Here is an 18,053-nt window from a genome sequence, read left to right as displayed (position 1 = left end):
AGAATATGTAATAATAAATCAATACTTCAATATACAGCTCTAAAACCGGCAATGCATTTACAGTGTGCTGCAGATCTTTTTATAGGCCAGTACGTCGATATTTTTTCCGTCGATATATAAATGTAGCGATACTTTTTACGGTTTATCAAGAGCCGAATATGATGATTCTTTTTAAATATCTATATATCGAATTTCTGATATTTTTAAAAATGTCAACAGCCCTACTATGCACACGCAATACGCTACAATTGTTCATGTTTAGCGTCAAATGCCTCTCTCTGCACCAAGCGTCGTTCCTGTGCAGGTCTTCCTGCTTTTCGCTGCAATTTTATAACTTTGCGACTTCTCTGCATAAAACAGAGAAGCCTGATGGTTTTTCTTTTGAAGCAAAAATTAGCTTTTACGCACCTTGGTTATGACGCCATGTCTCCGGAACCATGTACAGTGCAATGATATAATTATGCAGGTGCAGTCATTGGTATTCGTCACATCTGATACTCAAGGTTTACTGCATGAACAGCAAAAATGCAGTAAGAATGGAACTAATTTGTTTTCGTCATTTTGTGGGCGTGTCAGCGACAAAATTTTTCGTGAAGGTTTGCAATTATCTGCCAAGTTTGTGGGGAGTCGCTAAGTGGTCTCACTCCCGAATACTGTATGAATAACGCTGTACCTACAATTTGTGATTTTTTTCTCGTGTTACCAGATACTACTAAAAACCATTAAAATTTGAATGTAGAAATTGTCCGTATGTACCTGCACGTAACCTGCTTGTACACTGTATACACAAAATTAATGAGACTGACAGCAGTACGAGCGATCTGAAAACGCTGTAGTATTCCATTTGTATAGACCAGTGTGCTGATCCCTTTCAGATAGCCAGGCCGTTTTCCAGCTCCGCACAGCCATCACGTCACGTGATTTTTGACAGCGCCATCAGTGAAGTTGTGCTTCTGTTGCGTGCTACAAAAATGAAACGCGTAAAGTGACGAGTCTTAGGCCGAGTATTCTTCGGTCATTGTCGAGTGGTGACTGTCTTTTGCTTGCTGCCCTTTTATAACGCTATCCCAGAAACTGTTAATCCGTGTAACAAAAGGTCTCTCGTCGAATGCAACACGATGTCCGTTTCCTACAGCATGCTCTGTCACTATTGATTTCCCAGGGTACCTATACAGCGCTATTCAATAGTACGCGCCCTGCCCGATACAAAAATGTCCACTCCCATGCGGTATTTTATATACTCCTGGTATTCTGAGGCCTTCATCGTCTTTCACAGGCCTCATTAGTTGTCGAATTCTTGCTGTAGCCCTGAAGACAGAACCGACTTTATGCCTCTTTAGGAGCCGGCTAATCTTTCTTGGTGTTGAGCCACAGAACGGCAAAAACCGCAAGCTTCTTTTAGTCCTCCTCGGTGTCGTCCGATTACGTGTTTTCGGAAAGATGTATTGCGAAATGTGGCGGTTGTTGTAGCCGTTGTCCCTGAGTACTTTCCGTAAGAGGCGCAGTTCGTTCGGCAGGTTCTCAGCGTATGAGACGGTTTCCGCTCGATGCACCAACGTGCTCAGAGCAGAACGTTTCCGCGACGGATGGCTCAGATGGCTCTGAGCACTATGGGACTTAACATCTGTGGTCATTAGTCCCCTATAACTTAGAACTACTTAAACCTAACTAACCTAAGGACATCACACACATCCATGCCCGAGGCAGGATTCGAACCTGCGACCGTAGCAGTCACGCGGTTCCGGACTGCGCGCCTAGAACCGCTAGCGCGACGGATGGTGCTAGCTGTTAGCTTGCTGTGAAAATATTTTGTTGCACCGACCTACACAGGGAGAAAAGATCGCCACGATAAAATAAGAAAAATCAGAGCTCGTACGGAAAGATATGGATGTTCGTTCTTTCCGAGTGCTATACGAGACTGGAATAATAGAGAATTGTGAAAATGTGGCCGAACGATTCTAGGCGCCTCAGTCTGGAACCGCGCGACCGCTACGGTCACAGGTTCGAATCCTGCATCGGGCATCGATGTGTGTGATGTCCTTAGGTTAGTTAGGTTTAAGTAGTTCTCAGTTCTAGGGAACTGATGACTTCGCATAGCGAAGCCGTCCGTCTGGTTAAAATATTCTCCGTCATACAAGGAACGACCCTTTTGTGGATTTATTTAAGCACTCGCTCATCTTATCATATTTTTTGTACGCTGTAATAAAAGAGGCGATCGAGATAAAAATTTGTGACAACGCGCTCAGTAAAGACGGCGGCCCACAGCTAAGCACGGCTTGGCTCCCGGTTATCGGAAGGTTGAAGGCGGCACGGCGGGCGCCCAAACATTACCTTATATCGCGCTGGAGCGAGCACCAGTGACGTCAGAGAAGGCTGCGAGGCTGTATAACGACGATACCAGCAACCAAAAGCCAGTCACCACTTGAAAATGGGCGAGAAGTACTCGGTCGAAAGCTCGTGGATTTTAAACCAGCTGACACGTAGAGAACCTTATAAATAACTGTAATTATCAGTAGAATAAGTGCATAAATACGACAATATGGAGGGTAGCATCAGCAAGGAAGAATAGACCAGTATCATGACGAAAATTACAGATATTTCTTGATGCTGAACCATTTCTTGAGAAAAAATATCTTAAAATGAGTTTAAAATTTCGATTTATGGTCTGATATGTAAATGGCGACTATTTAAAAGTGTATGCACACATATGTTCACGGAGAGAAAAATAGTGAAGAACCACGTTCCATCGAACGCGCTAGCCTGAGACAGATTTGTTAGCTGAGGCCAGCGTAACGCAGTCAGTATGAAGGCTTGCATCATAGAGGAATTTAGCAATTAATAAACACTCTGGTTCGTCAGAAAACGAAAGACCCATCGATGGAGTCAACTGTTATGTTGGTGCAATTGCACGGAACCAAAGCTATGAGAACGAGCCGTATTTGTTAGTCCAGCCGCTTTCAGTGGGGAAATAACTCTGCTGTCAAAGGGCAGTGTCGAACAACATCGAACACATAGCACACAGGTGCTGCCAACAAATGGGCTATTGATGGAGGAATTGGTGTTAGCAAGGACAGTGTCGATGCATCTTTCGCAAAGTGTCGGAAAAGCGTGTGTTTACAGCTATTTACGACATAAATTGAGTGATGAACACAACGGAACACTTAGGAAAATGTCACCGGTGCCTGTGAACGAGAGACTATGTGCAGAGCGTAGCTGCCTGCGCCGTATTTCAAGGCGGTCCAAAGACGTGTGTTGTCAACGCTCCGATCACTTCAGAAAGATCCCTTAGCTGACAGTTTCAAACCAGTTTATTAATGTTACAGAAATTTTATAGTGGCCAATAAAAGTGAATAAAGGTATGTCGCTGTTATCTTGTGTTTGCTTTGTTTCGCTACACCGTTGCAGCGAGACTACACGACGTTAAGCCGCCCGCGGTGGCCGAGTGGTTCTAGGCGCTTCAGTCCGGAACCAGGCGGCTGCTACGGTCGCAGGTTCGAATCCTGTCTCGGGCATGGATGTGTGTGCTGTCCTTACGTTAGTTAGGTTTACGCAGTTCTAAGTCTAGGGGACTGATGACGTCCGATGTTAAGTCCCATAGAGCTAAGAGCCATTTGAACCATTTGAATACACGACGTTAGTGAAACTACTGTAAGAAAAAAATGTTAACCGAGTGAGATATACAGTGGACTCATATTCAGGAGGAGGGAGATTCCAATCCTCTCTTAGCTATTTGGTTTTATGTTTCACGCGATGCCCCAAAACCGCTTTAAGACGATGGTCCCTTCGAAACTGCATATCTGATTTCCTTCCCCATCCTTCCCCAATTGGGTCAATTGTTTTATGGCTGAAAAACATGTTCGCTTCCTGTCTGCTATACATTTCGTTGATTTTGTACTTATCTACACGCTGGGATACCCAGTTCAATAGATCTTGACGATGATTTCACTTAAGACAGTCTAATTATACACAGTTGTACTTGATAATGGTTTAAGGCCGAAATCGTGATAGTAAACATTCATCAGTCAGAATATTATGACCGCCTAACCAATAGCCGATATGTCCACCTTTGGCACCGGTAACAGTGGCGAAGCGTCGTAGCATGGAAGCGATGAGGCCTTGGTAGGTCGCTGGAGGGAGTTTGCACCACATCTGCACACAGAAGACACCTAATTCCCGTAAATTCCGGGGAAGAGGCGATGGGCTCTGACGCCACGTTCAGTCACATCCCAGATGTGTTCGATCGGGTTCAGATTTGGCGCGATTGGAAGCCAGCACTTCAGTTGGAACTCACTACTGTGTTTCTCGAACCACTCCATCACACTTTTGGCCTTGTGACATGACACATTATCTTGCTGGAAAATGGCACTGCCATAGCGAAACGTAATTGCCATGAAGTGGTGTACGTGGTCTGAAACCAGTGTACGATACTCCTTGGCCGTCATGGTGTCTTGCACGAGCCCCACTGAACCCATGGATGCCCACGTGAGTGTTTCCCAGAGGGTAATGGAGGCTCCGCTTGTCTCCGTCCCGCATTACAGGTGTCAAGGAGCTGTTCCCCTGGAAGACGACGGATTCGTGCCTTCCCATCGCCATGACGAAGAAGGTATCGGGATTTATCGTACCATGCAACGCTCTGCCATTGCGCCAACATCCAATTCTGGTGGTCATGTGCCCATTTCAGTCGTAGTTGCCGATATCGTTAACAATGGCACATGTGTGGGTAGTCGCTTGCGAAGGCCCATCGTTAGGAGTGTTCCTTGCACTGTGTGTTCAGACGCACTTGCAGTCATCCCAGTAATAGAGTATGGCGTTAGTTCCACGGCGCCGGCCATTGTGGCCGAGCGGTTCTAGGCGCTTCAGTCTGGAACCGCGCGACCGCTACGGTCGCAGGTTCGAATCCTGCCTCGAGCATGGATGTGTGTGATGTCCTTAGGTTAGTTAGGTTCATGTAGTTCTAAGCTCTAGGGGACTGATGACCTCAGGTGTTAAGTCCCATAGTGTTCAGAGCCGTTTGAACCATTTTGAAGTACCGCCACACACCGCCGCGTGTCCTGTTTTACTTGTCTACCGAGCCTGCAACGTCTGACGTCTGTAATGAGGGGTGGCCACCCAATCCCAAGACGTGGTTTCGCCAAGCGCTGAAGTCACTCGCCACAGCACTCTTCGAACACTCGACAGGTCGAGCAGTTTCCGAAATGCTCGTGTCGAGCCTGCGGGCCATCGAAGTTTGCCCTTGGTCAAACTCAGATTGATTTTGCGCCTTCCCAATTCTACACAAGGACTGCACGCTCACTAATACTACATGCACCATGCGTGTGTCTGACTAGCAGTTATTCCTCGCCAAGTGATGCTGCTATCGCCTGGACGGGTTTATACCGATAATAGGTCGGTGTTCATAATGTTCTGGCTGATTAGTGTACAAAATAGAGTTGCATAGTCAAACGACGGAAATATCATTCAGACATTATTAAATGACTGTGAACCCAAAACATGAAAAGGTTATCAACAGTTTAATTGAGCTTCAGCTGCCTATCGAGAAAAAAATTCAGTCTGTTGATAGGATTAAACTATGCTCATGTCCATTTTTCAGTAAACTAATTCCAGGCTGTTTATGGGACACAACCAAAGCCGACAGCCATAGCCTGCACTATACGCCACAAAAATAACATTTTTGTTGTTTAATGGTTGATAGTAAGATGGAAAACATTATGAGGGTCACAAACTGAGAATTAAGGAGAACAGAGCATGGTCCATTTAAGGACGTGTTTCAGATTTCAGTCTGAGAACACATTAGCGACTACGCAGAGAGGGAGCGCTATTGGCAGCTGACACGTGTGCGGCTAAGACAAGTGTTGCGCCACGTCGGATGTCTCTATTTAGTCATTTGACCCCCCTCCAGAAAACAGCCGCTCCGCCAGAAACGTGAGACCGCTGGCCGCACAACAACAGCCACCCGTGTAGGACGGCGCTAATCTGCCCCGTCTTTGCTGCTTTTATTCCATCTCGGCCTGCCTCCGCTGCTCCTACACTTGTTTGTAACGAGCGTTACAAACGAGATAAATATCCAGCAAGAACTAGAGTTTCACGAGGACTCTCACCTCTGTTCTCAGCAGTACGCGGCAGTATTACGCTGCTGTCCATAATGGTGGCGTTGTGCCACAACTTGTTGGCACAACTTGACTAGGAGAAGGGATCGGTTGGAAGGACATGTTCTGAGACATCGAGGGATCATCAATTTAGTATTGGAGGGCAGCGTGGAGGGTAAAAATCGTAGAGGGAGACCAAGAAATGAATACACTAAGCAGATTCAGAAGGATGTAGGCTGCAGTAGGTACTGGGAGACGGAGAAGCTTGCACAGGATAGAGTAGCATGGAGATCTGCATAAAACCAGTCTCAGGACTGAAGACCACTACAACAACAACAACAATGGTGGCGTGCAACAAATGTCAAATTAGTACGGAGTTTACTTCATGCTTGGATGTGCAAATTATTAGCAGTTACCGCACCGGTCAAAATATGTAGGTGTAACGTCAGTTACACCTTGTGTAGAAGGAAAGATTACGCAGCTGGTTTCTCATTCAGAAATCCAGTTTGAATGTTGTTTTGGGTTGCCTGAGGCTTTCCCAACGGGCTAATTGTAGAAATGGTTCTCGAGCGAGGCATTGGATATCGTGAAATTCCCCTGTCACTTCATCTGCGCAAATGACTGACATCTTCAAACACGGCAGACACACTGCTTAGCTGTGACCGAAACCGTCTAACAAGGGGGACCACGACGTTGGGATCGCGGATTTACTTCGAACTTTGTACAGCTTTAGTAGGCCATTGAAACAAGTAATGTGCAAGTAGTAAGGTCCACTATTCTGGCAATTCCGAGAAAATCGCAAGAGAAGTTTTACGCGTCTATTACGTAACTCATGTATCTGTGCGTAGGGGCCGCACCTTGCAGTTATTCGTGGACAAGTGGTTAGCGTTCAAGCTATTTCCTGCGGACAGTGCTACTCCATTGCGTGTAGCTGATACTCTCCGATGCTTAGGACTCGATTTCGCTAGTGATCTGTGGCGGACAGTTGCCCTCAACTGACGACGTCTACTTTCCCAACTACGAGCTAGGCTCTTAGATCACCCTTTACGAGCACTCGATCTCCTGCAACGCACACAATACGTAAATACATATTTGGCGTCACGTATCCCCCAAGCGGCACAGACAGTTCCTATTCCTCCGTCCATGGCCCGCCGCATGCTGGCAGCATTGGGTTCGTTTATTTGCCGCGGCCTGCTGTTCATATAAGGTGCGAAACCCTCTCCCTCCCACGGTGCAGGGGCGGTTTAGGTCTGTGTCATGTGCCTGACAAAGCGGTAGCCAGCAGCACAGGCCACCGACTTTGGTCGGGGAAGCTTCCCCACGTAGACTGGCGTGCAGTTTGGCGATCGGTGTGTGCTTTTCATGTTGACACTGATGTCCAGTCTGCATGGTACCTTACTGTCAATGGGAAACAAGTATGCTGGTCACGCCTACACAGGATTCACCTCGCAGACACCCCGTTGTATGTCGATTGTGACGTCATGGACACAGATGAGCACCGCCTGGTGTGCAGATTGGCGAGAGGTCTCTGGTTTTCGGTGCGACAGATGTTGTCCCTAATTACCCATACGATCCCTCATCAGATACCTACTCAAGTGCTCCTCTTTCCGGACGCGGGATACTTCCCGCAAGAAAAGACAAACTATGTGAGGTGGATTTGTAGACACGCAGCACACTAATTGTTTTCTGATGGCGAGAAATGTAGCCTCGACTTTTGGCAGTTCCTTAATGAGCGCCACTGCGCATTTGTCCGCAATCCACAATACAGACAATTTTTCTCCAATTTCCTCTGCAGTGTTTTCCTTAATCCACCCCAGAGCTGGGGTGTTCCTGACATGAAGATCCCCGTCTCTTCCACACTTTAAACCGGTGATCGGAATGTTCTTCTTAGTCTGACGTCTTGCTGCGCCCTTCTCCTCGCATGACGCCCGTTTCCTGATGTTCTCGGTGGTGTTACTGACAAAAAAATAGAAAACTAAAAAAAGAACGAAAATAAAAATAAATAAATAAATGATGCTCATTGTACCTCAACTCCACGTTACCTACGCTTTCCTTGGTTCCTGGAGGATGGGAACGGGATATCGTGGCCAGGCCTCGGATTGTCACCTCTGCCCACTTTGGCCCCAGACCTCCCTTTAGACGCGGGGAAGGCTCCTTAAAAAAATGGAAAAAAAGAAAGCTACATAACACGAATGTGTATGAGGCGACGGTTCGACTACCGCTCAAGCAGTATTTTTAATCTATATTTTTTCCGCCAGTGGTCATATTATTTAATTTACATAATATTTGAGAGGTATAATACTTTAAAAACACGTGTATTTGCATGAAGTTTCAGCGAATTTCATGTTATTTGGCTACCTACTATTTTTAATTACATTTAATTATTAGGACGAATGTGTTTATAGCTATCAATAAGCAAAGGAAGAAACGCACAGTGTTTTCCTGAAAATGTATGCCTGTCGTGGTTTGCGAAATCCCTTATACATGCAATCTGGTCAGATACCCGGAAGCACTCTGCACCTCGACGCCTCGAGCTGCAGACACAGAGGCAGGCCTCATTTGGCAGTTAACCTGCGTAGCGGTGAAACGTTGCTAATGTAGCAAGAACGAATAGTATAGGTGCAATTTTTTTTAATGTCACAGAATTTTCACTTGAACTACAAAATTAAAGTTTTCAGAGGGAGTCGAACCACCACCTCATAGAAGTTCGTCTTATCTAGCTTGAACGCTAACCACTTGACCACCTTGAACTCTAACGTACTGTACCTACACAAACATACAGGGGTTACGTAATAGACGCGTAAGACTCCTCTTGCAATTTTCTCGGAATTTCCAGAATAGAGGACCTCACTAACTGCAAATTATCTTGCTTTAATGGTCTACTAAAGATGTACAAAGTTTGAAGTAAATCCGTGATCCGAACGGAAACCGACGTCCGCATGTCTTTCTTCAGGTCGCCAAAGATAAGCGTTCCCGACTATGTGGATGATGTTGCAGTGTTTCCCAACCAGGTAGGTCAAGCGTAGCCTTCGTCCTATTGGCAGTGAGGAGGCGGGCGTTATCGCGCAATTTCTGGTTCCGTCCAACGGGAGTTATGACTCAATGGCGCGTAACAGTTTCTGCGAAGTGTCTTCATAGCTCTGAGCATTGATTGTCATTGTACGCTGGAAGAACTCGACGACCAGAGGACCGGCGCAGTCGAAGTTGCACCATAACGCCCGTCGCCATGCTGCCAGTCGAGTTTTGTAAGAAACGTTTTGATTAGTTTCAATTTAGAAAATTATCTTTCTGCCTTAGCAGAAGTGTCTGGCAGAGCAGAAGTGTCTGGCAGAGCCGAGAGAGCTGAAGAGCTATGCATAAATTAGGGAGACCACTTGGTAGAAATGTATTCTTAAGAAACAAAGATTTTGCTGCATCTTTGATTGGCAACATGTTTCCTTTATTTCCATATTCTTTCGCTATGAGTGTTTCTAAGCTAATAAGTTCATGTGGTAGATTTATGGTTAAATCTGATTCGTGCTTTCTACCAACTTTTATACTTTTTTCTAACTTAAAAAGTTGAACCATATGTAAAAAAGAAAAATAATCGTTAACATCGCGTAGGCTGATAAACCGTTTGTTTAATTGATGAATTAAAATATCAACAGAGTCACTGAGAATTGTGACTACAAAAGACTTTAGTGTAACCACAATTCTCTGATTTACAGACAGCTCGTCAAAAACTTTTTTCACTTTACGGGTACGTTCTAAGTTCAACTTTCGCTAGGACTTTCGTTTCTGCTACAAAAACTTCAAAATTGTTTCTTAGTGTCACTGGATCGTTTCTTGAAGTCTGAAGGAGTTCAAATGTATTTTGTACATCAGAATTAGGGGACTGCAGTAGCTTGGATACTAGGTTAATATTTTCCAAAACATCACTTTTAATTACGAAAGGCAGGACAAAATCAAAAGTTTCCATATTTTTTATCAAATTAGAAGCTTCTTTCCTCGCTGCTTCCTTTTTAATCTTTAAAAAGATACTGGCTAGACACTGCAAAATTTGTATAACTTCTATTTGATTGATAAAAATGAATCAAATCTGGAAGACCAAATAGTTACGCACAGTTGCTTCAGAGTCTGCCATTTGACATAGTTTCATTTATCTGTTGACACCTAAATACAGAAGTACTAAAGACAACATAAATGGAATGTATTTTCTCATAAAACTGTTTTAATACCACTATATTCATAACGGAATCATTTAGTACCAGATTTAAATTACGTGTTGAATAATTGATAAGCTCACCATTTGGGACACATGCTTTAACTCTTGACTGAAAACCTGAGTATTTGCCACTCATAGACGTAGCACCATAATATCCTCAAACTCTGCACTTACCCAGTTGTATGTTCATCTTCTCTAAATCGGTTATTACAGTAAACTCTCGGTTTCCCGCGGATGGACTATCTGCTTTGCGGATTATCCGTAGCATATTTGTCACAGTTATTTTTCGCTGAAATTTTTTCTTCAAATCGGTGTAGTAAGCAATGTGCTATTCGAACACTCCCAGCATGGAAAGTAGTTGTTGCGGAAGATAGTCATTTTTACAGCCGAACAATTCATACAGCAGAAATTGGAACTAATACACAAGGTCGAAGAAGGCAGTATTCGTACACATAAATTGGCATTGTTTCTCAATCTAGGTGTAGCTATGATCCTTGGTATTCAGAAAAACAATGACAAAATAAGTCAGTTGTCTAGCTGGCCTGACTTGTCTAGAAGTTTGTCAAAACGGAAGGCTATGAAAATGTCTATTTATGCGGAACTCGATAAAGCCATGTTGGAATGGTTTCAACAGTAAAGAGCAGAGGGCCTACAAGTATCCATCCCAATATGCGACAAATAGGACCACTTTTTCTGTTGTGTCTAGAAATCCTGCATACTCGGTTTGCTAGAAAAACAATCAATCAACTCGTATTACTGAGTTTTATTATAACAAGACAAGTACAGATACTTAACTTTGATCTGAGAGTTCTGGTGGGCCTTTATACATGATCATCCACACGTGTGATTACACAGGTATGTCGCAAGCAAACGGCGACATACAAAATAATCAGTCTTCTTCAGCATAGACAAACACAAGTAACACTTCTGGTTCTAGCGACAGCTACTAACAAAAGTCTGCAACCATTCGAGCCATTCCTCTTCTTTTTCGTTAAACTGGCGGAAAGGCGGTATGGCACTTGAGGCTACAGTTGTTGCATGTTGGTCGGTTGGGCGCGCTGCGTTTGTTGCTTGGTTGGCCAGTTAAAACTTCTTTATAAAAAAAAGTTTTTTACTTAAATTGAAATAACTGAGAAGGTGAAACTTCTTAATTTAATTCTGAAACTGCTTATATTGCTGAGTGAAGTAGAATGTACTCTCTTTGCTTATGTTTATCGTTCCATTTCTGACCTACAGAATTGTCCTAATTAATACAGCTCAAACTTATTCTATTCATTAGTTACTCACAATATTCAAGGATAATGCGATCTGACTGATAACCTGAGTTCATATAATTAATACAAAAGAATGGCCCTGAATTAGAAGAATCCTAACAATAACTCATACATTTCATAAGTCACTTACCTCATAAAAATCTGCATTACACCAACTACTGCAATACAGCAAGCGCCAATACAGCCAGCTACTGAAGGCTCTAACTACTAATAGGCATGTGGTTAGCAAAGAAAAGGTTTTGTTGCAGAGCAAACAATGTATTTACCTTAAGAATGTGACAACCAGATCAAAAATTTTATAATCATCAGTAATAAATCTCAATGACGGATATACATTCAGTCCATCCGCTCTCGCTAATACTGCGAACCTCCAACACTGTTAATTATTAACCTCTAACCTCGATCACTGCTGACTACTCAATCCCAACTTCCATCACTACTGGCTGTTCACCTCCAACTTCCATCACTGCTGGCTATTTACCTTCAACTTCCATCACTGCTAGCTGTTCGCCTCCAACTATTAGTCTGACCAGCCACAGAGTCTCTTACAGAGTGAGCACAGAGCTGTCAGAGTTATTAATGCAAAGCGCTACATAGCGCTGCCAACATACAAACACATAAACAGGCTACTTACACGGTAACTGCTGTACCGTGTTTAGAAGGGCGATCTGCTGCGTCTGAAACTGAAACATGTACGTTAGCTGCGTTGCATCTATCGCTTTCAGCTGAGGCGCCTGAGAAGGTGGTGGGATGCTTATTTTGGAATCTGCATATGCAATAAACAGACAATGCAAGCAATAAAAATAAGCCACAAGCAAAGAAAATACCTGCAACGCCCACTGGAAAAAACTGAATAGAAAAAACACTATAAGAGACACTGTTAAAAGATGTATACACACCCCTGCTAAGAAAGACAAATTAGAACTAAGGCACCAGCAAAACACAAAAGCCCACGACAAAACAAAACAGAGACAATCTGTGGCAGCTGGTGGCTCTGCGTTCGAAAGATGGACAGTTTGTCGCTATGTTATTGCTCCTATATCGACGGCACCATCTTCTTCGTACATCTCGTCGCCATATTGTTGTGTCTAGAAATCCTGCATACTCGGTTCGCCAGACAAACAATCAAACAACTTGTATTAATGAGTTTTATTACAACAAGACAAGTACAAATACTTAACTTTGATCAGAGAATTCTTGTAGTCCTTCATACATGATCATCCACAAGAGCAATTACACAGATGTGTCGCAACCAAAGGGCGACAAAACAAAATAATCAGTCTTCTTCAGAATAGACAAACACAAGTAACACTTCTGGTCCTAGCGACCGCTACTAACCGAAGCCTGTCAACTGAACTGCAGTGACTGCTGGTCTCTGAGCTACGTAGAGATTGCTAAAGAAGAGGCTATGATGCGTCGGCTAACGAAGTGGCTAATGTTGAAGATGCTATCGACGTGGCTTGCCACCAGTCGGGCTCGGCGATTATGTCGTTTCACGTAGGGGCCGCTGCTGTCGCGTTATTGTCCTGGAGGGAGGTCGATCAGCATACGATTGGCTGACCTCTTCTCACAGCCTTCTCTTCTCTGTCGTTCCCGACTGGCGTGCCGCCGCTGACTTCATGCCGGAACATTTTCTTCAAACCAATGGATACTGAAGGAGATTTCGATGCATCTTCTGGCTGGTCAACAACATTTAAACAGTGTCATGGTATCCGGAATGTTGCACTCTATGGAGAAAGGTTAAGTGGGGATAATAAGGATGGTTCTGAATTTTGTAATGATTTTCAGGAGTTTACTGCACCTGGTTGTACTCAAGCAAGGAAAACATAATTGTGTTACATTGTGTTAATGGTACGTTACTGTGCACTTTAACTGCGGATTATCTGCGGAATTCGATTGTACAAGCTTTTCAAGTCCCAATTTACTGCAGATAATCTAGAACTTATTGTAGTTCTTTTTCAAAGGTCTAGGCATCATGGACCCTTACTGCAAGGAATCCTAAAAACGATTTCTTTATTATAACTCCTTTATATTTGGTTTGCTTAAATCTAAGTGCAAATATCTTACAACAACACGGATTGAATCTACAATAATGAAAAGAACGGATGCTGTTTAATTTCACCGATGTTACACTCTAAAACACTATCATTTAATAGTTGTATCATCTCGGTCCGAATTTATAGACTCTGATCTTTTATTTTAGTTTTTTCTTTCATTTAAATGATGTACTCCCAGAACAGGATTATATCTGGAGACGAGGCCTATCATATTTAGGGAATTTCGGCTCTGTTTCCCTATTTCAGAATCACGATAGCCGCATAAAACAATTTCACATAAAGCTAATGTCCTTGTTACATCCAGTACTCTAGAAATTATAGCTTTCATTTGGTCATGCCCTTCATCTAAAAGAGTGTTCATAGTTTTGCCATGTTTCCAATTGCTGTATGTAACACACACATTTAAATGTGTAGTGCAAGTTTCATGTACTTTTAATATTGTTGCTTAGACCTTGATAATCATTATTTTGTCGATCAAGCCGTGCGTTTTCTCCATATTCGAATAAGCAGCACGCTACACAGTATACTGCATCTAGAGCAGCGGAACAGTATAGCCAGAATCGGTCAATTTTGTGGCCTGTTTTAGTATAATTACAATATTAATCGTAGCTAAATGATTTTTTGGTCTTAGTGTCTCAAGGTACAGGGCCGTGAGGCTTGCATGGCCTGGTATTTATAATTTTTTTAGTTTAATTTCTTCATTACCTTGGAATCATCCACTGTCACTGGTGAATTATGCATTTTGCTGATTATCTTGAAGTTGAGAAGAACGATTTGTCGGTGGTGAATCGGCACCTATTGCTGATGGTCCATTTTCAAATTGTGTACCACCAGAATTTAAGCCCAATTCAATTTCACAGCTAGTATCGTGTCGTCTGTTAACTGTCAATCTTTCATAATCTTCCCCCGTTTCACTTTTTCAATTGCAGTGACTTGCAGTTTCAACTCTGACATCGTCAGACTGTAGTTTATGGGAAACACTTTGACTATCCAGTATTCTGTTTTTAATGCAAAAGAAAACGAACGCGAAAGCTGGAAAGCACTGAGTGTATTAATTGAGTCACTACAGAAAACCTGAAATAGTTACTCATTGAAAATTTCTATAACAGTCTTTTTTCTTTCTTTTGTTTAGCATCTCTAGAGTACTAATCTCTCCACTCTCAAAACTTTTCCAGGTAATTTTTGATGATGACAGTGCTAACCCACAATAGTAGGGACAAAATTATAAGCAAACTATTTTCTAAGAGTTATTAACAGTTTTCTTACTCATATTTCAGATTAAATGGTTTAACGAATAGTGTAACTATTTGTAGAAAAAGTTACAAGTAAGTGGATTGTGATTTATGGTGTACAGAGTTAACCAAACATGCGAGGTCTGCTCAGAAAATTCCGGAACTTCGTCCAAAAAATTTCTCTACGCTTACCTTTTACTTATTGTGCATTGTCTCCTCCGAAATACTCTCCTCCGCAATTAATACGCCGCTACCAACGCCGTTTCCGCTACCGGAAAGAGTCTTCGTACGCCGTCTGCGAATTTTCGTTTATCTTTTCTATCGTTGAAAATCTTAGTCCTTTCAACGGGGTTTTCAACTTTGTAAATAAAAAAAAATCGGCAGAGGCCAGGTCTGGAGAGCACGGAGGCGAGGCAGCACAGTGATTTCGTATTTTGTGCAATAGTCTCGCACCAACAGGGATGAATATGTGGGTGCGTCATCGTGATGCAAGAGCCATGAATTGTCTCGCCACATTTCAGGCCATTTCCTTCTCACATTTTCTCGGCGTCTTAGTAACACGTCCTGATGGTACCATCGATTAACGGTTTGTCCCTGTGGCACGAATTAATTATGAACGAAACCTTCAAAGTCAAAGAAAACCATCAGCATGTATCTGACATTCGACCTGACCTAATGAGCTTTTTAATTGGTATTGGAGAACCTTTCCCGACCCATTTTGAAGACTGAACCTTGATGTGAACATCATAACCGTAGACCCACGTCTCATCACCAATTACATTTCTCTTAAGGAACACCTCTTTCTCATTTGCGTAATCCAAAAGCTCTTCATAGACTGCGGGGAAAAGGTCTTTCTGGTCTTGACTCATGAGCCGTGGGACGAACTTGGCGGCAACACGATGCACTCCAAGATGCTGTGTCAGAATTTCATGACATCATCCAACATAAATGTTACATTCTTCCGCAATCTCTCGGACAGTCAGTCTTCGATTAGCACGCACAGTTTCTTTGACGCTCCTGATATGAGCGTCGTCGGTAGACGACGAACGGCGTCCTGAGCGAGGGTCATCTTAAACTTTCGTCCGGCCTTTTTTAAACGGTGTGAATTATTCATAACACCGAGTACGGCTTAAGCACCCATCACCGCAGGCTTCCTGCATCGTTTGGTGTGTCTCTGTGAAGGTTTTCTAATGTTTCACGCTAAATTTATTGCGTTGCTCCTCTAACTCAACCATCTCGAGATCCGCAAACTGCGCTACACACCGTTCTATTCCATACATCACTGAACAGTAACTACACTACTGGCCATTAAATGTGCTACACCACGAAAATGACGTGCTACAGACGCGAAATTTAACCGACAGGAAGAACATGCTGTGATATGCAAATGATTAGCTTTTCAGAGCATGCACACAAGGTTGGCACCGGTGGCGACACCGTCAACGTGCTGACATGAACAAAGTTTCCAGCCGATTTCTCATACACAAACAGCAGTTCACCGGCGTTGCCTGGTCAAACGTTGTTGTGATGCCTCGTGTAAGGAGGAGAAATGCGTACCATCACGTTTCCAACTTTGATAAAGGTCGGATTGTAGCCTATCGCGACTGCGGTTTATCGTACCGCGACATTGCTGCTCGCGTTGGTCGTCATCCAATGACTGTTAGCAGAATGTGGAATCGTTCCTACATCCCAACCGCCTCGTATCACTAGCAGTCGAGGTGACAGGCATCTTATCCGCATGGCTATAACGGATCGTGCAGCCACGTCTCGATCCCTGAGTCAACAGATGGGGACGTTTGCAAGAAAACAACCATCTGCACGAACAGTTCGACGACGTTTGCAGCAACATGGACTGTCAGCTCGGAGACTATGGCTGCGGTTACCCTTGACGCTGCATCAGACAGGAGCGCCTGCGGTGATGTACTCAACGACGAACATGGGTGCACGAGTGGCAAAACGTCATTTTTTCGGATGAATGCAGGTTCAGTTTACAGCATCATGATGGTCGCATCCGTGTTTGGCTACATCGCGGTGAACGCACATTGCAAGCGTGTATTCGTTATCGCCATACTGGCGTTTCACCCGGCGTGATGGTATGGGGTGCCATTGGTTACACGTCTCGGTCACCTCTTGTTCGCATTGACGGCACTTTGAACAGTGGACGTTACATTTCAGATGTGTTACGACCCGTGGCTCTACCCTTCATTCGATCCCTGCGAAACCCTACATTTGAGCAGGATAAAGCACGACCACATGCTGCAGGTCCTGTATACAGAAAATGTTCGACTGCTACCCTGACCAGCACATTCTCCAGATCTCCCACCAATTGAAAACGTCTGGTCAATGGTGGCCGAGCAACTGGCTCGTCACAATACGCCAGTCACTACTCTCGATGAACTGTGGTATCGTGTTGAAGCTGCATGGGCAGCTGTACCTGTGCACGCCATCCAAGGTCTGTTTGACTCAATGCCCAGGCGTATCAAGGCCGTTATTACGGCCAGAGGTCATTGTTTTGGGTACTGATTTCTCAGGATCTATGCACCCAAATATCGTGAAAATGTAATCATATGTCAGTTCTAGTATAATATGTTTGTCCAATGAATACCCGTTTATCATCTGCATTTCTTCTTGGTGTAGCAATTTTAATGGCCAGTAGTGTAATGGACGTACGACAGTGGATCTTCCGGCAGTCACACATTAAAAACAGGCCTGTTCAGGGGTGTCAACAGTATTTCGTTCCAGCACAATATTGGTGCGAAATTATGTTCCGGAATTTTTTGAACAGACCTCGTATAACATGAAATAACTCAAAACTATGCTCTATGGGTTACAGTTTCTTCCGTAGACCCCTTCAGTTTCTAGCAGCGGCGTCGTTTTTGAGTACTGTGCCACAGCTTTGCAAACTTTTTGACATCCAGTGCGTGCTGATTACTCAAAGGCGAGCCCCCCAGACACTTGTCTGTGTGTGTGCCCGCAGCACTCGCAGCCGGTGGGTCCCCTGGGCGTCTACAACGCGACGCAGTTCGCACCACCCTGCCCGCCGGCCTTCAGCTGGTCCAACGACTGGTTCACCGACCCCGACCCGGAAGTTCTCGCCAACCTGCGGCAGCCCGCAGAGGACGAGGACCAAGAGGACTGCCTCTTCCTCAACGTCTTCACGCCCACGGTGAGTGCGCCGCTGTGTGCGAACAAACTCGCCT

General features: G+C 44.0%; 1 protein-coding gene across 1 annotated transcript in view; it reads left to right on the top strand.

The window, feature by feature from the left end:
• Positions 1–18,053, top strand: part of LOC126194891 (cholinesterase 1-like) — a 348,159-nt gene that overhangs the window by 213,367 nt on the left and 116,739 nt on the right. The window contains exon 3 of the mRNA XM_049933240.1: positions 17,831–18,019. Coding sequence (XP_049789197.1) covers positions 17,831–18,019 — 189 coding nt within the window. The remainder of the gene's footprint in view (positions 1–17,830; positions 18,020–18,053) is intronic.

Source organism: Schistocerca nitens, chromosome 7 (assembly GCF_023898315.1).
Source record: "Schistocerca nitens isolate TAMUIC-IGC-003100 chromosome 7, iqSchNite1.1, whole genome shotgun sequence".
Taxonomy (NCBI): domain Eukaryota; kingdom Metazoa; phylum Arthropoda; class Insecta; order Orthoptera; family Acrididae; genus Schistocerca; species Schistocerca nitens.
The sequence above is the reverse complement of the archived record's forward strand: the minus strand, read 5'-3'. Positions and strand labels throughout refer to the sequence as shown.